The 24144-nt window shown below is 40.0% G+C and overlaps 1 protein-coding gene across 2 annotated transcripts; it reads left to right on the top strand.

Annotated features, from left to right (window-relative positions):
- Positions 1-7: 7 nt before the first annotated feature.
- On the top strand, positions 8-23216 carry LOC135490662 (uncharacterized). Of its 2 annotated transcripts, XM_064775980.1 has the most exons (7): positions 8-348; positions 3881-3925; positions 11878-11944; positions 13826-14926; positions 17101-17293; positions 18310-18463; positions 19124-23216. In XM_064775980.1, exons 1-7 carry the CDS (start codon positions 163-165, stop codon positions 19232-19234), a joined length of 1857 nt encoding a protein of 618 aa, XP_064632050.1. In that variant the 5' UTR covers positions 8-162; the 3' UTR covers positions 19235-23216. The 2 variants fall into 2 exon arrangements, with proteins under 2 accessions (XP_064632050.1, XP_064632051.1); XM_064775981.1 differs by lacking the exons at positions 8-348; positions 3881-3925 and adding an exon at positions 6280-6434.
- Positions 23217-24144: the final 928 nt, after the last annotated feature.

Here is a 24144-nt window from a genome sequence, read left to right on the forward strand (position 1 = left end):
GTGTATTTCCTTATTTTACCTCGAGCGACATCAACAACATCAAAACCTTGCAGAAATTTGTTGCACTTCTCTCCAAACTTTCCCGAATTTCTACAATTTGAAACAGAGCAAATACATTTCACTAGCCCAAAACGGTCATCATGTGCGTATAGATTCTATATAATGGAGATTTTTCGAGCGACTACGAGTTTTAGAGCTCCTGCGAAGGCGGGAATTAGGAACGTGCTGTCATTTGAGAAAGCTGACAAGTTTGAGCTTCTCGAGGGCGAAGACAAGAGTAAGATATGGTGGGCTGCCAGATGTCTCAGGACCAATAGTGTTGGCTATGTGCCGGCTAATTACCTCAAGGTTTGTATTCTTGTTATGACTCTGCTTTTGTCTTTTTTCCTTAATGAACAATTCATTGTCCCTGATTGTGCTTTTGTCTCTGCATTTTCGTCATGATTGTGCTTTTGTCTTTATATTTTTTCCTCATCTATGAAACAAGCCCAGTGCTCATTTACATTGTCATGTGTGATTCTAGTTCATCTTTCATGTGTAACCCATTATTGAGGCGACTGTCTCATGGGGGACGCATTGTCATTGTTGTAAACAAAGTAATGTCGCTCTTCATTCCTAACTCTGTGTTGAGTCCTGTCTTCTGTATGGTATCGGAAGTTGGATCTGAACCAACGCCCACATTCATGGACCAGAATTTTGTATTGGCCTAATTGGGCTGTGATGCCTTGACTGACTCAAGTTGTCTGACAGGCAACCGTCTGCTGACACCTTCAACCATCAACAGGCCTTCTCATCATCTTATTACCTTTCAGTTAAGACTTTTAGCCAAATTCAGGGCTTCCCCCGAATCATATCTTCCCTTCAAAGTCTACAAAAGACCCTTTTTAATCAGATAGTTAGATATTACTTTCAGAATTGCACTTATGCTTAGGGACCCTCCAAATATTATGTGGGACCCTTCAAAATCGAATTTTGTATGAGTCTGGCAGAAGCCATGAAATTGACATTGTCATTGAAAGTCTAGACCAGAAAGCGTTTCTTCAAGTGGTAAGTTTATGGAACAGCTTTAATTCTAAAGGCCAGCAATGGATGAAATGACAGTAGGCCTATGATAATATTCTCTTGTCATATCTGTCTCAAAGTCTGAGTCTGGACATTTTCATAGCAACCAACAAGTTTTAAAGTCTATTTTCCCAGGCCTAACCAAGGAAAAGCTGCCAAGTCATACATATTTGAGTAAATAGCATAGTAAGAGTTCTTCAAGATAATCATCATAGCTGTTATGAACCTCTAGATATTGAGGCCTATGTCAACAGTGTATACATTGGTATGTAAATGAGAAATACATGTCATGCATCGGGCTGTCATGCTCTTCCTTAATATTGACAATAGAACCCCCAGCACTACATCACTCAAGTGTTGAAAGAGTTCAACATCACAGGCCTCGTCATTTGTTCACCATGCCAAGTATTACTATTACCTGGTGTTCTGGCCCAGTTCTTTGAGCTACTCTGTTGAAAAGCCCAGCACTGTGTCTGTCCTTGTCCTATTTCAATGCAATATGTCATCATGGTCAATCCGTTTGAAAATTAAGTCGTTATAAACCAATTTAGAAATAATGGGATGGAATTTGGAATTTGTCTTCTACCAGTACTGAGACATTTCGTATTGTATGCCAAGTTCTTTTGGGGTATATTTATTACAACTAGTTGTGGTAGTGTAAAAAGTTGTTAGTAATATTTGGGTTATTAAGTTGTTAGTAGTGTTTGGGTTGCTCAGAGTATCCCACCTTCCATTACCATGTTGTAGATAGCATACCAGTTGTGCAGAACTTTACCTAATGCAGCTAGGTCTGTGTTTTTTTTTAAATATTTGACTGAGGCCGCAGACAAATAAGGCCTACAAAATGTACTCGTGTCTTAAACTCTCAAGACTCATGGGGGTATGGTATCGGTTAGAGTACATATGGTCTACAAAGTGTATGCAAAGGCTTTCATGTACAAATGTAGGCCTCCTCATTGTAGAGGTAATAATTGGATTAATAACAAATACATATCTTCACAAATTGGTTCATGAATATAAAATGCATGCATGACCTGTTGTATTTGTTGCTCAGTCCTTGGTCATTGTCCAGTGAGTATGGACCTGTCAAAAGGCGTGTTTGGTGCATTGGTTTCCTAATATGTATGATGATGGGATTTAATTGTAACCCAAGATATTTTCAGGTCAAAGATACTATCTTCTAAATGATTAAAATGACAGACAGGATAAATATTTCCAGCAGTGTATGACTGATACACTGCTGACATTACAGATATTTGGTGATATGAATAAAGACTAGCAAATGCTTTTACTTCAATTTTGTACAGAAAGGCCAAGTGTAAATGTACATGGAGTTTTAGATAAAAGCATTTGCTAGTCTTTATTCATATCACCCAATGTCAGATCAGGTAATTCTTTTGATGTCCATATGACAAAATACAGATACGTCTCCAACTGAATGTACCAGGTTTGAACCCATGGCCTTCTGATTACAAAGCGGACGCTATTCCACTTTGCCACCTCTCTTCCTGATGCGAAAAGTGACCAGGAAAATATGACTCCTTTGACCTCGTAATAGACTAGAGGGAGATTATTCAAAATAAATATTTTCTCAAAGAGTCATGTATCATTGTAGATGTCATTTATGACAATGATATTTACATGACCAATCTAGGATTTATCTAGCCTTGTGAATGAATTATTGAATTCCAGTTCAGGTCACTGTCAGATATGACCAAGCCGTTATAGGTGACCGAGGGGATTGGTCAGTCACTATCTGCCATGACAAAGCTTTGATGACATTAACAGCGCATTCCGCATTCCGTGGAGATTTGTCAAATGGAATGAATTTTAAAAGCCGAAGGCTGCGTATTAGCAGAAGCAAAATATATAAAGCAAGCTTATTTGTGACAGTGACAGTGATGTGACTTGCGCCTTGCATGCCAGTAAACTGTACAATTGTTATAATTATTCAAAGATTCTATCCAAATGATTGATAGCTGTAAAATCTTTTATAGAGGCACTGGGACTTAATGGAAATGTTGGTTCGCACACACATAAAATTGAATTGAAATTGCATGTTTAGCAGCTCTTTTGAGAAATAAGCTCTCAGGGGTTCTGCTGGGTGGTTTTTTCTTTTAGCCAAATTTGCCAAGAAGATGGTATTTCCTTGTATGTTGCCATTTAGATGAGAATTCCATTGTAAATTTTGGAGCCATTTCATTTATCCGGTAGCCAAATTATTTAAAAAATAGCAAATGGCTCCTTTGGCTACTGCTGGCAGAAACCCTGAGCTCTGAATGTTTGGCATTCAGATCCTGATGCCAACTGTTATTTGTTTACAGGACAATGTGCCTAATCCTATTATCAGTTCCTTCAGTTGACATTATCCTACATATTTGACAGGCCTGAAGTGTATTATCAAATTCTTGGCATATTTAGATGATTCATTAAGCTAAACCAGTCAAACTACACCTGAAAAGTCTTACAAAGACTGTAGAGAAGGCACAAAACTAGTGACCCGGTGTATACCAGTAATTTTGGCCTGCCAGGGTCAAGTGAGGACCGGGTTTACATACAATTCTTAGTTTTCCAGGGTTTACATACAATTCTTAGTTTTCCAGGTTTACATACAATTCTTAGTTTTCCAGGTTTACATACAATTCTTAGTTTTCTTCAAAAACCTTGGTGGTCAAGATTCCCCCCAAACTGTGCATACCACACTAGTCCACTGACTACCAAGTTGACCATCTACCTCCAGCTTATGATCCCAATTTAGACTTGCGATAGTACGCCAAATCCCAATGTCTACAATGTTTACTATTTTGTGTCCTTTCAGTTTGAAGAACGGAAGGTGGGAAAGCTGCTCCCAGACAATTACAAGGTAGGCAAAGAGAGTGAATAAATAGTCCATGAATGAATGTGTGGTTCCCACGAGTATCTTCCCCATGTTTGAGCTATGGATTGAAAATATATGAGAACATGTTTGTTATTGACACAGGTTGACATTACATGTTGGGGCTGCACTTGTCATGCCAAAATAATTTATCCAAAACATGTTTTCACACTGATTACTCCCTACTTTCACTATACACTCTAAAATGGCTTGTTACAGATGGTCAATGTCAAACCCAGTAATTTCTGGTTTTGTGTGCAGACAAGAGATTCTTTTGTCGCACAAAGCATATATTACGTCAGTTCATATCGAGCTGAACATGACAATATACAGAATACGATACATTACTTTTTTGAAAAGAGCCGTTATTTGAGTAGAAAATAAACCAGATATCAATAACTTTATTGATTTATTGATTGATCAGTTCATGCGGTGCATCCCTATAAGTTGGCTATCATAACCTGTCATTATCCCCAGTATCTAGGGACATCCAGGGGATGACAGCTTACCTGAATCGACCCTGGTGTTGTGACAACGAGGCTAACGTGATTTACGGTCGTGATATGAAAGCCACCCAGACATGGTCTAACCAGCACTCTGAATGGAATGTTATGTGACAAATACTACAGAATTTTCTACGCTGGACATGATAGTGGTGATCAGCTTATTAAAGGGGTACCCCGTTCGTTGTCTCCAAAATGGCATTGTTGAAATTTATGTTGGAGTTGAATGCTGTGCCACCAGCTGGTCCTTGAACATTGAAACTGCTCAGATTTTATCAGTGGAAACTTATATTTCCACCTTATGTTTTTAACGGGCTGTTCAAAACGCCCCATTTTAAAAGCATTTGCGACATGTTCCTTTAAAGATCATTTCATCGTATTGCTGAACATGGACACAAATACCTAGTCATTAGAGTTCATTTGCCTATCTGTTACAATTAAAAAGGGAGTGGTCAGCAGATGAGCTTTGGTTATTTTCGGACTTTAGCTCATTTGCCAGTCGAACAATTAGTCATTGATTGCATCGAGGCATTGGTTGCCCGGCAGTCTTCTGAATACTGGTCCCAGGTTGCTGCAGCAGAAATCTTGCATTTGCGGGGTGCTTTAGCCTGTAGCAGATGACAGAGACGACGGTATCAGATTCTTAAAACTGTAAAGTTCCTTGCACTGCGCACACAAGCGATTTTAGTCGCTCCGACCTGCAACAGAGCCATGATAAGTGATTGCAATATGACGAACCAACCACAATTGTCATGTTGTCACGACTTTGTCACAAGTCGCGGCAACTAAAATCGCTCATTTGCGTGGCGTTTTTAGTTGAGAACAGTATCGACGTGAACCTACTAAAACAGTGGTGACATTGCCTTTTCCCTTTCGGCACTTGTATTGCCCCAATCCAACAAGTTCTGGGGAATGTAAGCTTCATGTTGACCTCTCCTTCATTGTAATCAAGCTGTAAATAGAAGACAAAGAAGACTTAAATGTGGCTGTGACTTTGTACTTCTCTGCCATTATTGACCTTAAATTGATTTTGACACCTATTCATGCATGAGAGGAAGCTATGAACAAGCTAAGTGTATTGATTTTGTTCCGATTGGTGTGTGGATATCCTCATTGATTGGTCTCAGGCACTGATTTTAGTTCTACAACTCCTTAGCAGATGGCAGCACTGTTTGTTGCCATCTGATTCAGAGGTTTTGTTTGAACCAGTCCATTCTATCAAATAAGGATGAGTTCTTGATGGGAAGACAGCGTCAGAACTTTACTTCTTGCAAAACTCAGTTGGTATCAAAGCCATTGATGCAGCATCAAATCATAGCAAGTTTTCATAATGGAAACCTATTGCGGGCCCTATTGTGCTATGATCATCAGGCTTAATCTAGCTAATTGATCTGCGCTCGACTTTTAGACAGGACATGAGAAGGTTCATTTTCTCGGGTCCTGAAAATGTAAAATGTAGGCTAAGCGCTGGTTTGTGAAATCCTGACAGATGTATGCATAAGGGAGGTTCAACTGAATTCAACTTCCCCTGCTCTGAATATTTTCGCCACAAAGTATCCTGATATTTCGGCCCATCCAGCTACCCTCCGCAAGCCATGAGCCCCCTGGCCCCGTCCTCTTACGTTCATTGATCTACTGTCAAAAGAATTCAAATAAAGCTGGCTGCATAATAGCGGGGCCAGCACAATCTGTCTCAGTCAGCCTGCACTTGGTGGGTGAGTGAGTCATCTGGCATGAGAGAAAAATCAAACTAAGACCAATATCATTTCGCAGGATGCACTGCAGCCTCTACACAAACTGAGTCCAGGTTAGGTTGAACTGACTTCAGTAGCGAGGAGGAAGTCTGCACACGCTGGGATACTAGTACAGTAGAGTTCAGTGTGGATATAGGAATTGCAATGGAGGGTTCGGGAATTAGACTTCAAAGCGGGGCACCTCCTCCCGCCTTCAATTACGGAGGATCTGCTCATTCAAATCGTACAAAAGACGCAGTGGTAAGCATGGGAAAACTCGACAATATTTTAGCTTCAGTTCTATGATTTTTATTCGATGGTTTTATTTTCATATTAGATGAGATGAGATCATCATGTTTGGTCATCTGCCATCGAGACCACCTGATATCTGTCATCGAGTTTTCGCTGCTTTGTTTATGGGCTTTGATACAGGGTGTCCCAAAAATAAGCGCACAGTTGCAGTGTATCTTTCTTATTGTACATGTTATAAGCTTATACCTGTTATATGAAATACTCTATTGACAATTTTCTTTGTAATTCAGTTTGAGCTGTGTATTTTTAACGCATTCTTCCTTCGTTATTGATTAATGCTGACATTGCACAATGCAGCCTTATTCTGATGTTATGAATGCTACAATCAGCTGTGTCCACATGTAATTTTGAGACAAAAGTTTGGGCGTAAACGACATTTCAGCATGAAAATCCCCAAGGTGTATATCTGTTCTCTATGCACAGTAAATCTTCTTAAAAGAGGACACATTCAAGATCTGTATTGGCCCATTCTGAAAGCACTCTGACTCTTACCTGGCGTTTTGGGCATAGGGAGGGGGAGGGGTGGCAGAACACCTCTTTTGGCAATGAGGAACCGGCGCGATTTATCCCCCACGTGGCGCTGCAATCGATCATACCAAAACTCTTCATTTCCAATGCATTATCATGTTATTTCTGAGCCCGAAAACGATCGCTTATTTTCGACCGATTTCGGCGACGTTTGCATCTTCCTGTTTTAAATCTATTGAGCTATCAGTTTCTTATGATAATTTTGCGGAAAATATGCGCGATGCCAGTTATTAGGCACGTTTTCTGTTGTTGAAATCCTGTGCAAAAATGTACGCAATGGTTTCCCGTGATTGACCTCCTGCGACGTCAACAGACCAGAAAATGACGTCATGGCGTCAGAAGGTACGATCGATTGTGGCGCCGCCACTGGCATTTATCTTAACGCCGGTTCCTCATTATGAATAAAAGATATGCACTTACAACATGTCCTTTGATGATCCTTGGGGTGGACCCTCCAGCTGCATGTATGATCCTGGTCCAAGACGTACTGCATCTCACATCATACTGTACGTGTCTTTGCCAGATGTATCACACAACCTTCTGTTAATTTGAAACCCTTCTTCAGAATCTACACATGCATTTCATCATCCAGCACTGCAGATGTTAACAGAAATGTTACTGCAGTTTTTTGGGACACCTTGTATGCTCCTTTTCATTTTCTAATTTACCACCTCTTATTCTTTCACGTATATTTTGTTTTTATTTCCGTATCCTCCTCATAGGTTATTGCGGTAAGCATGATTTTGAATCATGATATTAACTGCTATATTTTCTCTGTTCTTGTTTATGTCATTTTCTTCTAAAGGTGAATTGTGTTGAGGGATTCCAACCTTGTGTTTCTGGCCTAAGGCTACTATTGAACACGTGGTGATATTCGGGGGGGGGGGCTGTGAGTTTAAGCTCTTTTCTATTGCTCTCAAATCAATGTAGCCATGTGATTGCTGATTGGTTAAATCACAATCATGTCGTGGCTATATCGCAGGTCACAGCAACAGAAATCACATGTTTGTGTAAAAGCGCTTTTGACTGACTGCTAGCTGTCTGTAACATTTACTGTATAGTTTCTGAGTTCCAGTGAAGAGGGTCCTGCAGGGATAACAAAACCAGTTTGGAAATCTATCCAGTCATGGGGTTCAAAGGGTTGAATTCTAACATTGTGTCTAATGATGTGTTGATCGATCAGAATTCTGTGGGGAATTCTTCATTCGTCTATTTATAACCTTCGGGATTTCCCTCTTGGTAAGATGGTTATGTAATAAACACTTGATTTCTACGAATGGTCAATTTATGTCAATGCTCAGATGACTGGATTACCTAAATAGATTGGTTGTAATCAATGACGTCATAATGGATAATTGCCCCTTGAAGTAGCAGTAATAAAATGAATTATATTACAAAAGGGAGACATCAATTTACTCAACACAGATCACCTTGAAAGGGACTATAGGCAGGTGGTGTTCAAGTGAATAATATGCACAGTTAGAGGACTTTGTCATGTTTGATTCAGTGATAAATAAAAAGTTAAAAAATTGTTTCGATATGCTGTGAGTCAGGAGAGACCCCTATTGGTGGCTTCGTGTAACTTAATCTAACCTACCCAGCTCCTGCCTATAGACTCCCTTTAAGATTATTGAATGTTCTGCTATGGTTATGGTAGTGGTTTTGGTACATGTTTACAGGTTGTGGTGTTCTTTGTTCAAGTTCAAATAATGAAGGACAATGGATGATTTGAAGACAGTTTGGTAAAGCATTTTGTCACACAAGACTGGCCCTGCTTCCTCATCAATCTGTCAACACAAACTTGGAAGTACAGTCTAAGTCACAATTGACATTCCCTTAAATTGTCGCACCTAATATCTGCACACATCTATCTATCACGAAACATGGTGCGATGAGTGTGTCAGAGCGCGTCAATGCCAGTGACATGCGACTCGGGTGTACGATATGCATAACTGACGCCAAGCAGAAAGGATGTCAATTGTGACTTGGACTGTGCCATCAATAAAGCGCAATAACATCAGCAACGCCTGATCATCCACAGTCCTTCAGAAAATCAATTTCAATGCACATGTAATATTTTCATAATAATTGTGTCTCTCTGTTGGTAATGGTATTGAGAGTGGATTGGGATCATGTACCGTTACTGCACTTCACTAATAAAAAGCAGAGCTTCAGGCAATAAAATTGCTGTTTTCATTAAATATGAACCATTTTACTCTCATCCAGTAAAACCATAATGCTGATAATTCATAATGCAGAGTGGTGATTTTATCACAGCGAGGTGCAAAGTATTGCTGCGATAATCAGTTGAAATGACTTGGCACAGCGAAATTGAATGTGCAGTAAAGTAAATATTAGACCAGTTTGATATTTATTGCAAGTCGCAGTGATGAGAGATTTCTGTTGCAGGTGCTGACAGTGTTGATAGCCCGTAGGGACAATGTTGACATTCATATCGCTGACTCATCATTTTTTTCCCTCTACTCCTCCTTTAAGTGTCCTCCTTTAAGTGAAAAATCAGATGTTTAGTTTCATGTTGTTTTGTGTACATCATATTAGCATTGTCAGATAGATTACAACTTTGTAATTTCGTGTTATAACATTTTGATACAAAATTCTGAGCATGTGTTGTCTGTCGAAAATGAGGAAGTTTGACCCACGTGATTCAACAATTGACAAATAATGAAGTAATTTCAAAGTCAATGCTATTGGTCAACAGCTCATTATTAACTAAAAGTACACGCATTGTCAGTTCTATCTGGGGCATTACATGTCCAAATATGGCGTGACTATGCTTGTTTTGTTCAACAGTGTGTGATGATTCATCCATGGTATCTTGTGCGAACGCTAGTTTTACCGTGGGGACTTGTACAATAGAGAGGTTCAGAGTTGAATTGAGAAAGTCCCAACACGATGACCTTCTTCTTTGGCTGACAAGGCCCAGCATTGAATTCGCTGGTGACCGGATCTGACCTCAATCACTGTGAAGAAGTCTGCCTGAAACTTCTCCAAATGGGACGGGATGTTTCAAAAGTGTGAATCGCAGTTAGTTTCAGGATTATGAGGATGTGAATGGTTGACCTTCCTGCTTATAACTGCCGTTGCCACCAAAAGATCTCAGGACAAGGTCTCCAGATTTCAGCCAAGAATTAAAGTGTGCTGCAGGCTGGCAACAGAAATCACTGGCCGTTTGGCTAATCACAGGCACCCGCAACTAAAATTTCTCATTGTTGCGACATGCATTTTCAGACTGGTTCGCGTTTATCACACATCATTTTGCCTAAGATTCTGATGTTTCAATATCAGAAATAGTGAAAGCACAAGTAACTTATTTGTTTAAAGTTTTTCGCCATGCGTCTGAAAGTGTATCCTGGAGTGTTTGCCTGGGCTCTTCCTGTTGGCTCACTGTTCTCAATCAATGTGGTGAAAAAAACTCCCGTCATCCTGCTGGTGAGTGGGTTAGATAGAATTGATTACGATTACACATCATTAAGAGTCATATCATGGACAGGCGAGGATTAACCCTCTAGGGGCAACTAAACATAAAGTTGTTTTCGAAAGCTCAAGACATTTGAAGTTCAAAATGAGTGAGTTTATGTTGCCTCTATAAATATGTGTACAGTTAAAATGTTATTTGGCATTGAAAATTGGAATGGGGTGCTTGAGAAATAATCAATATGTGCATTATTCTCAAAATCATTATGTACTAAGCTACCCCGATACTTGACTTGTTCCGGCTGTACTTCAAACAGGAGTGGGGAAATCCTTACCAATACACACCAAGGATATGGACAGAATTGAAATGGGGCAATGTCCGGTTTTGTGAAATGACACTGATGGGGAACCTGGGGAGAGATTAAAAAAATTGATATTTTAAAAAGTTTTAAAGTACAATGTAATGAGATCAGGCCTGCTCAGAATAACAAATTGCTTTCTCATTTTCTGGCAAGTCAATAAATAAACTTGTGACTGCTGCAACGAAAACAATAAAAGCATTAATATATTTTAGAATTGAAACTTTCAACTCACCTGGCTTAGAGAACAAGAAAACTTTACCTGGAAGCTGTACCTAGACATGTAAAAGTCAGGTTGAATATGTCTCAAAGAACTAGAGCCAGACATTTTCAAAGATCATGCAGAGCTGAATATTGTTCTCAGGCTTTTGTACCTGATTCCGAGTATATTCATATCCCTTTTACCTGTATAGAATGACATCCTCCCAGAGAAGGCCTTTTCTCGTTCTGAAATACACCAGAGTGTACACAATGGTGTATTTCTAGAGTGTTTCTCTAGTGTACACTAGAGTGCACTCAAGGTACAATATACACTAGAGTGTTTTCTAGGAATGTTATAAAAACCTGATTCAGTGTACACTAGAGTGCACTCAAGGTACAATATACACTAGAGTGCACTCAAGGTACAATATACACTAGAGTGTTTCTGGAACGCTATAAAAACCTGATTCAGTGTACACTAGAGTGCACTCAATGTACAATATACACTAGAGTGTTTTCTAGGAATGCTATAAAAACCTGATTCAGTGTACACTAGAGTGCACTCAAGGTACAATATACACTAGTGTTTCTGGAACGCTATAAAACCTGATTCAGTGTACACTAGAGTGCACCCAAGGTACAATATACACTAGAGTGTTTTCTAGGAATGCTATAAAAACCTGATTCAGTGTACACTAGAGTGCTCTCAAGGTACAATATACACTAGAGTGTTTTCTAGGAACGCTATCAAAATCTGCTGTGGGAGGATGGAGAATGCTAAACTTTCCGGATGATAGCATTCCATTCCAGTTGCTTGTAAATTGTTTTTTAACAACTTGTTTATATTTTGTTTGTATGTTTCGTTGCAGGCTCAGCGGGAGCAGCACCTGAACACGTTGAAGGAAATACAGAAACAACAGAATAATGCACACCCAGGTGAGCTATGTGAATCATGACATGTGAATCACACACTAATGCGAATCAGAACAAGTTGTGATCAGTTCCTCGTTAAAAAGTTTGTTTAATGGCAGACTATAGGAAGGAGCAACGTGGACTTTATCAAAGGCTGGAGCCAGATGGCTCAGATTAAGTTGCTCAAAGCAACGGATAAACCAGTGTCTCTCTCTGTTGTTGCACGGTACAACTGCATGAGTGATACTTATACGAGGAATAGTTGCATCAGTGAGTCAACCTAGACCCACTGCATATTGGTCGGCTTGTTGTCACAAATTGGGCCCCCAGGCCGCTGCCAATAACTGACAAAAGGCTTGGCTGGTTTATCCCTTCAGAACTTGTACCTATTATACCATACCATTGTACCATACCACTCTATCAGCCTTAGTAATGATTTCCAACTTCACTTCAGGATGTCAATATTTAATCACCATTATGTTTCCAGAACCCATTCGTTGTCAATTTATTGTGAGTTTCTCACAACGAGCGTATTCTATTTCCTAATCATGATTTAAAAACATTTGCTAACTGCCTAATTGCCTTCATAATCTATGCATATAATGCCAGTTAAAACTCCCCACAAATTGCTGCAGAATGTTGTTAATTTACAATTATGCTTTCGGGGAGGATATCAGATGCCTGCATGTACTTTTATATAATGGGATGGGATAAGCGTGGAACATTGAGACATCCTAAATTGGCCTTGTTGGAACATCGATGCCAAAGCCTTGGTTCTTCTTCTCCTTTCAGCCCAAGAATGAAGGCCACACATCATCCCCTAGCCTTAACACAGCATCCCCTAGCCTTAACAATTGAATTCCTTAAGTTAAACGTATTAGTATCTCTTTGCTGCAGATGCGTTACACCAAGACTCTCCCTCCACTGTTCAGCGTGAGAATGAAGGACACTCAGCATCCCCTGTCCCTCACAATCAAATTCCTTAAGTTACTAGTATCTTCTTTCTGCAGATGTGCTTCTCAGGGACTTGCGTGTCACCTCTCCTTCCACTGTTCAGCGTGAGGAAGAAGTCCACAGAGCATCCCCCATCCCTTACGATCAAATTCCTTGAGTTACTAGTATCTTCTTTCTGCAGATGTGCTACTCAGGGACTTGCGTATAACCTCTCCCTTGACTGTTCAGCCGGAGGAAGAAGCCCGTGAAGTATCGCCCGTCCCTTACAATCGAGTCCCCATGGTTATTAATTTCGATGAATGGAGAAAAGGTGATCACCTCACTGTGCATGTCTGGTGTTAGCCTTAGAGTTGTTGACTGGGTAGATAGTTAGTTTAGACAGGTTTTGATTTCTGTATAACCCTGTAAAACAAAGTTGCCGTGAATGTTTTTTCTGTCTTTCTTTTGTATCCCTTTTGACAGCATTTAATTTCTTTAATTTTCAAATTTCTTTTTAATCAGAACTTTCCATCTATTTTAATCATTAATTTCAGCTTTATTGAAGCGCTTTTTAACTTGAAGTGTTTTACTTGAATGTGATAGCATCTCAAGCATCTTGGCATCTTGGCAGTTTTGGCAAATTTTCTCAAAATGTTGTTGGTATCGTGCAGCAAATGCATATTTTACCAAAAAAACATGGCCAATTGAAACTCCTCTTCTCTGAGATGGATCCTCCAGCCGCATTTCATTCGGTGGTTTCGGGCAACGTGCGCAGTTTGCTAAGTGGTTCATGAAGAAGCGATAATGGTCCCCCCATCGCAGTGAGGTACTGACAGCAATGGAGACAGCCAAGCGGCAATCCTGGGGGAAAGATCTTTAAACGTGCACCAGATTGACTTCTGCAAAAACAGGATACCATCATCGAAAGCTTCAGCTTCTTTTCATTTCACAACTATTGTGCTTTTTCTCCAGATGGTGGTCTTCCTTTAGAGCCTCCTGCAACTCCAATAGATGATGGTCACAATCCTTTCTCTTCTCCTCCTCCAAATAGAAAGGGGCAGCCGCATGAAACCAAACCAATGCCCTTGTCACCCATGCCAAATCAAAAATGTCCACCTCACACGACATTACAGAGTCCCACAACGGATGGACAGCCACATGCTGCTCCTGTACCAGATTTTCTAGGCGCTTCCCTCCCTCAATCGGACAACAGGAACCTGAAAGATCAACTCGGTGCCTCTCTACCGTGTCCTGGTCCTGGTGACATGCCGCCTGTAGGCATCTCCCAGGAAGAACCAATGAGGTCATTACCACCTGTCGACAGACTCAGCATGTCTTCGCCTCTGCCAATCGTTGGTGATCACCACTTGCAACGCCAGGTAGACCGACAGAACACTTCGTCACCTCATCCTTTTACAAACGATCGCCCCCCTGCGTCACCGAGGCTGCTTCGTGGGGATCGACATGGGACTTCTCCAAAACCACCAGGATCACCGTTACTAATCCGTAGCAGCCATTCCAATCCGTTCCTTGAAGATGATAGGTACCCTGGCTCACCGAAGTTGGTGCGTGAGATCCACAGTGAGGGAGCACGTCCTGGGTCACCTGTCATTGCTCAACAAAGTTCCTCTGGATCACACAATATCCATTCCGGCCCAACACCCATGTCACCTAAACTGCAACGTGGAAAGAGTGATCCAATGCCTCAGCATGTTCATCAAGAACCCTTGGCATCACCCAAATCAAAACATGACAAGAAACATGGAAAATCTGTTCTGAAGCATGTAAAAGATGAACAACCCCCTGGATCCCCTAAGCAGAAACATGGCAAGCAAAAGGGCAGGACTGTTTCAGACCAACCTCATGAAGATGGTACCAGATCTCCTCAACCTACGCACGGCATCTTGTACAGTCCACCCCCACTGTCACCGGTGCAGAAAGAAGCTCTCGGACCCAATACCAGTGTATCCTCAACTCAGCCTGTCTGTGAGGATCCCCCAACATCACCAACAACTCTGGCTTTCTCTTACCAGCAAGTCCCGCAAGTCGTAGACTTCGATACGTGGCGCAAAGGTGATTCTATCCAGTGTAGCGTTAGCAGTTCTAGAACTAACAGGTGCTGGTAGTTTCCAATAGAACACCTCGCAAGCTGATTACAACTTGAGTAGAACGGTCCACCAGAAGTTGCAAGTAATCACAACCGAAGTAGAAACTGTCATGATGATATTGAGTGGAAAAATGGTGACTCATTCCAATCTAACAGTTTGCTGTCCTATCTAGAACATATTGAAGCTGATAGTTTTCCAATAAAACACCTTGCAAGCAATTGTAAATTTAACGCAACCAGTGTAGAAAAGTCACCACGATTGAAATTGATGATACTTCACAGGCAAAGTAGATATTTCAGATTGATTGCAGGCGTATTAGGTAAACACACCACGAATTACAACCAATTGCTATTACAGATTTATTGCAAGTAGAAAAGCACATACAAACTGCAAGTTAACACAACCAAATTAGAAATAAGGCCTCTACCAAAACGTGGGAGATATTTGACCAAAAACTGACTAAAATCGTAATGTCCCTCAGTTTTGGTTTTGATGTGGAACACATTTGAAGGTAAATCAGGACGTAAGTCCTTCATTTATACACCAGGCCTCTTCTTCTGTGTTTGTTTGTTTTGAATGTGTTGCTGCCTGTCCCTGCAGTGAGGCACCAGTTTGGTCCCCGGTCGTGGACCAGGGAGAGAGAGTCCATCACAAGGTACGGTGCACTTGGATGGAGTTTTTGGCTTTGAGCCAGCATTGCTCTGAAACTTCAACCCACCATAAATTTTTCATCAAAAACCGCGCTACACAGTTTGGTATTGACATAAAGTACTTGTTGATGTAAATCAAGTTGCAGGCACCCAGTCAGGATATCGGTTTTCTTTTATGCGCCAGTCAAATATCCACAAAGGAGATGAATTTTTGATTACGCGATCAACCTCGATGATAAATGACGATGCAGGTTCGCTTTTTTCATGACAGTTGGGTATAATTATCATAAATGTTTGCAATTATTTGAATTGGCATACAAGGCTCTTGGTCATTTCCATGAGAGTTTTTTCCTGTTTTGGTATTTGTGCCCCGATAATTATATGGAGCACTGCTTAGCTCCTATTAATGACGTTTTGATCCTGTGTAGATGATGCCTGCACGTTCACTAATCTGTTATGAAAACTAGAGAATGTCGTGTGCATTATGGACCATGCACTTGCTGCGGTGTTCCAGATTATGAAAATTATGATATATTTGGAGCTGCTCCATACTCTCCTTATTCAGTTTTAATGAAACATGGATAATAGACTGCATTCCTTCTATAGAGTCAGTAGTTGTCCTAGACTCTTCAAATTTAATATGTACTGTAATCTCGATACTACATGTTGATGAAGATTTAGATCAGTGTAAATAGGTCACAGGCTGCAGTCTTCTGTGAATATGAAAAATCTGAATATGATTTGTGTTTCTTGAATATTGGAAACTTGCACGAATCATCGTATCTTTCAGTTCTAACTCGCCGCATCATTTCATATTGATGAGTGTGTGAGCGTACACTGTTTATACATCATGTTGTATCATACTGTAGTATCATATCTCTAGTTTCTAGAAGTTGGAAATATTGCTTTTTAGTCCACTTGTGATGTAAATCTATCACAGTAGTTCCACTTCAAGTTGTAATAGTAGAACTTAGTAATTTTGTTGTACAATAGGTGTGAATGAATGCTTTGTAACACAGACTTTTAGGCGGTGATGTAATTCTGAATAGACTTAAGTATATTGAAAAATTGAAAGGATTTTTACATAATCAACTTATATAGTAGAACAAGATTATGTTAAGAATGCATGTAGTCACTATCAGCCTAGAAGCAAGGATGGAGAAAGACTCAGGAGGGGAAAAACATGTTTTTACTGACATCAGGGAGGACGGATTTCCCTTGTCCCAGCTAAAAAAGCCATGGTCGTATCCTAATATATGTGGGTTGATCCGGGCTTGTTCTTTCTTACTTGACTCATCAATGTAGCACTAATTACCTATTGACTCATGTGCGTAGTTGTCATTCAGTGTCCACTTGAAGTATTAGTGCCCAGTGCCACCTGGTGTGACTGAAGTGAATCATCATTTCATACCCAGCAGAACTTTGAACAATAATGTCAACTTTACTCATATTTATAAATTTTTCAATGCGGTTTCTTTTCATTTTACAGAGCACTCATTCCCTAACATCCCAGAACCAGACTACCAGAAGGATGACGAGGGAACAAATGGTGAACAAGATAGCACGTCCCCCACGACATCCAAACCTCAGGGGTTAATAGAACCGAAAAAATTACGCAATCCAAACCTAGAATCGAGAGAGAAATTGGACCTTCATAAAGAATTACTGTACAATTCTAAAATGTGAGTGAACCCTGGGCGGCCATGATTGAAGGAGCATTAGCCCAATAGCTGTGCTAATGAGCGATTTTTGTTGCTGCGACTTATGACGTAGCCATGACAACATGACATTGTGGTGGGAATGCGGCCGCTGATTGGTCAAATTGCAATCACTCGTTGTTTTGTTATGGTTCCGTCACAGCCAGGTCATTGCATCGAATAAAATTGGTCGTTTACGCAGAGCTTTAGTGCTTTGACCCTGTCAACTATTACACCAATGGGCCTTAGCTCAATTCTGATGAGAAACCAAAAGTGTATGTATAGACGCACTGGCAAAGTTTCTGGGAACTAAAATTCCTGGCTTTTCATACCTAGTGAGAGAACTAGTCTATCAGTCACCAGTGAGTTAGTGTCTGATGATACCAAAAGCTGTGGTCCCTTGTATTGAGTATCTATGCCAGGGCAAGGCAAAGTTTAAACAAGTTTCTTCAGGATGTCGCATCTAAGAATGACGTCACAACCTCAGCATTTCCTGTCAGTTCCATTTCTAAGAAATGTTGTCGTCTAGTCTTCTGGTATTGATCTGATGCTTTTGTTCTCGTGATGAAAAATAGAATCTTCGCGTCATACGACTTTTTTTCTGTCGGCAATAAGTTGGTTTGATTGTCAACTTGCTTTGATGGTTTATCCAGGGTCGATGTAACATGTTACATGACAATTGATAGAACACCAGGAGGCTGGTGTAACACATGTGATGCAAGCCCAGCTAATCTACCCAGGCTCTGAGAAAGCTTTCTTCAGTGGACTCTGTTGCCTATAAAATCTGAAAGGATTGAACTTATCTGCAAATGTTGTGAAAGAGATCTCTAGGTTGCACCTCTCCCTGCGAGCTACAAGCATACCACAGCGACCCAGTATGCCACGGTCATGAGCCTATATGTTTTTGTTGCTCAACCAGCCAAAGCTTGTGCCAAGCCTACTTCATCTGTTGTTCTCTAAAGATCAGTAGTAATTAATGCTTGGACCGTTTCATATTTCAGGGGTATCGATATTTTGAATCAGAAATCAGAATTCAAGCGTGAGTTGGAAAAACGTCGAGAAAAGCAGCATGTTCGAGATAAGGAAGAATATCTTCGTAGTAAACGAACAAGTCTTGATTTACAGCTACAGAAACAAGCCAATAAAATTAAAGAGGTGAGGTGTTTGGATTTAACCTCGATCTGTTCACAGCCACCCCTAAGTCCTATTGTTAAAGTGATACTATGATGTGATTTACAACTTTGCGGAAATACGTCCGTTTTTGATTGTTGATCACAAATGTAAAGCTCAAATTTTCCATTTTTGATTAGATTTATTATAAAATCGCTGAATGTAAACCACCGCGACCGCAAAAATGTTCATGTTGTGACATCATCAACGAAAACAGCATCGAAGCGAGCGGGCGGGATTAAACCATCAATTTCTAGAAAATGTGCATTCGATTCGAAAACCTTACTGATTTATGAGAAAGTGACGTAGTCATTTGTCAAAAACAGCTAAAACATTATATGGTGAAATTTTACACGAGTTACCCTTTAAACTCGATCTGTTCACAGCCACCCCTAAGTCCTATTGTTAAGCCACTGCATTATGTGTCAAAACATCACATCTTCATACTGCAACAATAGCATGAATGCTCAAAGTAAAGGTTCTCTGCTAGGCTTGGCTGCTGCTATGTCACTGCTAAGTTAGCGGAACTTCAAGGGCTCCATCATGGGCTTGCGCTGAGTTAAGTAGCGGTAACTGAACTGACCAGGGTTTGAATAAACAGCCCCCGATGTCCATATAGTTATATAGCTTTCTTTTAACTTCCAGTTGGAGGAACACCACGATGAGGCGGAGGATGATAGTAAAAAACCTGAATTTTTCAAGATCCATGCGAGGATTCGATCGACGAAGGTTCAATCAACGGAGGCCAACTCATGACATGATAGCAAGAATGGGCTGAAATGATAGACTGATAGTCGGGCCATGGACTGGTTGCTCTGTTTACCAGTATTTTGGGCAATTTGATATGTGGAAACTAGTCGTTTTCAAGCTGACCTTTGTCTTACGATCAACCGGTCCAAAATTTGGAGTCAGAAAATTTGATGCTGGTTCTTTGGCAGAATAGTGTGGATTCTGAGGGAAAAGATTACATCTGGAGGGGCGATTGCAATGGCGTATTTCCTCGAGCAGGTAAAAGATTAAAAAATTTACGACAATGACTGAAGTCACATAATCTGGTGTACTGAAGAGAGGTGTTGTTGAAATGAGAAGATGTATTTTGAGATATTTCTCGAAGGTCTACCTCGTGATATTTCTTCATTGTCTTAATTTAAACTGCCAAATTTTCCTAAGAGTTACACGTATTTCATGGATTTCTAAGAAAAAAATCGACTCGCTAGAACGAAAATGGCAAAAAATTTGTGAATTTTTGGGAATGTGTGTGTACATTTTCATATGCATCCAGAGAGTGCCCTCTCCACAGGGAATCAATAATCTGCATTAGTGCTGACCGGATATTTCTCCTCCTGTCATATTTCTTACTCAAGTGAGAAGTTGTGCTTTGTACATTCAGCGAGAATAGTGCAAAGATATAAATATTATGTTTATCAAGATTTGCTGAGAATTTCTTTTGAGGTTATGTTCTCGAGTACTCATTTCACCAAAGTATTTTTTCTGTCTGAGGAAAAAACATAATAAAACATTCATCATCTCATGCTTATTAGCACTAATTTTTCGGTTTATTTTGTTGCTTTCAAAAACTTTGACTTGGGAGAAGGAATTTTCTCCTTAGGTGTTGATTTTATAAACTTAGATTATGATGATATTAGAAATATGTTTCGTCTGGGTTTGACCAAATTTTGGTATCAGAGTACTGGAGAATAAAACCATACAAATCGTCTCAACTTATTGGAAATATGTGCTTTCTAACATTGACCACACTTTCAGGTTTTTTTGTGTATCTTGGCAGCAAATAAACTTACAAAAATAGAACGCTGCTGTTAGAGTTAATTTGACATTAGCCGCACTTACACCACCTGAAAATGGACCACCAATCTTGGTTCGGGAACCAATGCCGCACCATCGAAAATCCACCAAGCGCTTACACCAGCGCTGCAGCTAGTTATAAAATCCGGCTACAGATGGCGCGCAAACAATAAATTGCATGCGCAGAAAGCGCCATTTCGAAAGCGCCGCCTGGAGCCGAACCATCTAACTAGCTAATTGCCGATCCATTTGCGCGTACACCACGACAAACCGAGCTTTTAACAAGCCGGGCGAATTTGGACCATCAAGCTTGGTGGGACAAATTCGCTCGGCAATTTGTATCGGCAATGGATTGCCGAACCAATTTGTTGCGGCAATGTGGTGGTGTAAGTGCAATTGGTCCACCAATATTTCGTGGTGTAAGCGCAGCTTTTGTCCTGTTGTGGTCGTGTGATGAATACACGTTTGTCGATAGGAGTATGTGAAGTCAGGTGATAGTTTCCTTTCGAGCCGCACAGGTTATGAGACTGGTGGAAATGCTCTATAGCGTACATGAAGAATCTAAATGGACCACTTTCAGAGATAACACTCGATTTACCGTTCTTTTGCAGCTTTTTGCTGGTTTAGTTTTAGTGATGGGTCTAAAAGCATCGATAATTTGGTGGTAGCCTTGATATCTTTAACCAAGCAGTGCTTGAAATCTTAGGGCAGGACCCTTATTGTTTTATTCTTCCAATCTCCATGATACTGTAAGCCCCTTTATTTTCATGTGCCTAATATTGTCGCATCTTTTGCGTATGGCAACAAAATATTACAACTTGAATCAATCTAATGTGGTCTGTGCCTGTCAAAATTGACTTCTCTGCGCAAGTGTAGTTTCCCTCTTTGTGACTTTCAGAGTCAGCGCCACTCAGGAGTTAATTCAGATCTGCGACATATGATGTAGCTTGCCCTGTTAGGCTTTAAATGTTAATGATTGAATCTTTACTTTCGAATCATAAATACTAAACTTCAGAGGTGAGCAGGCTTTACAATACTCGAGATATATTTTTGCTATTGTGCGCTTTACTTCTATTATAAGAATCATCCATATTCTGTGCTTACAATTACTTCATTTTCATGATTTTGATGTTTCGTACTTGTAAAACTTTTGTAATTTGTGATTGGTGAATGACTGTCTAGTTTTGAAGTTTGCCAGTTGGTATTTGTGGTGGTATGGTTTCTTAATTTGATGGAAAATTCTGTATATTTGTTGCTATAATTGATTGGTTGACTTCAGGGAAAAAGTGTATGAAATAATTTGAGTGTTGCTGAAACATTTTGGTGTGTATCATGTGAGCAGGAATTCGAAATTTGCTCCATTCTTCACGGAATGATATTTCATAACCTATATTGCTGTATATTTAGGTTGAAGGAAGTACAGTAGAACCTCCATTAGTGGACACCTCTGTAAGCAGGACTCCCTCTCTGTTAGGGACTATTTGACCTCTGTAATCCAGACACCTCTACATTAAGGACAGCACTTGTTCAGTCCCAAGGGTGTCCTTGATAGAGAGGTTCTACTCTAGTTGGTAGAGATTCGAGTTTACCATAGAATTGAACTGCACTGGGCAACGAACTCGAAACTGATAGATGTTTCTTGTAGCCTCATATATCCTCATCATCATCACCATCAAACAAACTGAGAGGTGGTTTTTAACCCTTGCGGTTTTCAACTCCTATAACTCATGAAAAACAAACATACTGTGTGTTGTATAGTGATAAATGTATGTAAGAGGATGAGTTAGAAAATACCATTCTCAGTTCATTGCATGGGCTATTATCCAGACTCAGTGACTATATCTGTATACATCGATCATACGCTATGCCAAATATCTGAGATTATTATCTTTTATTGCCAAAATGTATTCCTGCCAATGTACTGCGGCCTTTAGGATAAAGATACAAGTTTCCTATTTTCATATCCCTGATATTGCTTATGCCCGATAATGATATTGTCCAATTTGTCAAATGTTTACCCCGGTTCTCATTTTGTAGCTAAACCATGGTTTAGTGAACTGATACAATTACTGGTCTCACTGTTGTAGTTGCTTTGACGTGACATCACTTTTATAACTCGCAGATATAATTCAAAATTAACGAAATGTGTAAGTTTGCAGTTCTGTGTATGCTTCATACAAATTATGTCCTTGCGTGCTTCTCCTGTACACTTCGTATACATACTCTAACTTCATCGATCTAAGACCAGTTGATTATTTCCTAGGAACTCTAAATAAATGCCAAGCCAGAAAATTATGTCAAGTGCATCGGACAAACTGCGGTCGCCGACCCTCTGTTTCAAATTTATTATGACTAAGTATGACCATAAAATGATATCTAGCTTGAATTGAATATTCTCAGAACAGATCTCAGATTGGTGAAACTAGAGTATACATATATACTGTAATATGGATACATTTGTACATGTGTATATGTCTCTATCATGAGCACATTTTGTACAAAAATGTAAAAATTTAATTCTGACCATTGACATGGGCCTGGGGGGCCTTGCATGGAATATATTTAGTTGGCTCTGTAACAGATTAGTGCTAATGACACTTTCATTTATTGATACAAATTCATGAATAAATATATACATTTATTCATAAAAAGAAAAAAAGTTGAAATTGCTCTGAATTAGTCTGTATTGTTTTTAAAATGATACAGAATGATGGAGAACAGAAATTGAAGCAAAGAAAAAAATTCATAATCTGCCAGATAAGTTATTTTTCATTAAAAACTCCAAAATTAAAAGAGGCAGAAAAATGTTGTTGTTTACTCTACTGTACACTCAAATCCCAAGATTACAGATGAAAGTTTTGTCCTCAGACTTTGTCCAATACTTAAGTATGCATTCTCAATGTAATTATTATGAATAAACATTTAGTTGATTAAATAGATGCTTTAACTTTGTTATTTGAATGTCATTTGGAGGAAAATCAATTTCTCTTTAGGTGAGAAATTAGTCGCCCAGAGGAAGCACTGATCTGTCTCCAAGATAGATTTTTCCCCCAAGAAACCATCACCCTGATCTGGTACTGATCTGTCCTCTATTGGGTTGCCCATTGAATAAAATAAGAGTATAGTCGCGATACGCTATATTGTGTCCACTATTTATAGTATACCTAAATTCATTGGAGGTAGTCACAATCTACACTTGAAATAACATCGATGTTTGCGACCAGGTTCAACTACAGCACTCGTCAGATAGCCCAAGTTGAGGAAATGTCCCAATCTTGCCCTTGGCCAACAAGAAACAGGCCAGCAGTAAGTACCACAGAGCCCAAAAAAGTTTGAGGAAAATGAATAAGAAAGTACTTGTCCCAGCTGAAAGCCCAGTTGATTGTGACAGTGCTCGGTACATGTCAGTGTCTGCTTCGCGTTTGTGTGTGTCTGTCAAAACAGAATACTTCTCATACCAACACTCGGAGCTATAGGCCCACCATCAACATCAAGGCAACATTATAAAGCTGGTTGCCCGCAAGTGGAATCCCAGTATTATCTCATCCAGGAAGACAAGAGACCTGATTTGCCTTGACTGATGACAGAATACAGTGCATCTGTCTCTTTAGCTCATTAAAATAGGCTTCGATCCTCTACGCTGTTCATTTACAGTGACAAAAGGGACCAGGCCGGTACTGTCTCATTAGCAATAGTCATTTCTGGTGGTCCTCCCAGCAGAATTAAAACACAGGGCCACGGTATATCAATCCGTATGACACTTGCCGAATCTTTAAGTCTGTCACTGTCAAGTGCTGCCATCTGACCTAAGGAAGTTGAACTACGCAATTACTCAAAATTAAAAATCACCCCGTCTTGGGTGG

The sequence above is a fragment of the Lineus longissimus genome, chromosome 7, assembly GCF_910592395.1.
Source record: "Lineus longissimus chromosome 7, tnLinLong1.2, whole genome shotgun sequence".
Taxonomy (NCBI): domain Eukaryota; kingdom Metazoa; phylum Nemertea; class Pilidiophora; order Heteronemertea; family Lineidae; genus Lineus; species Lineus longissimus.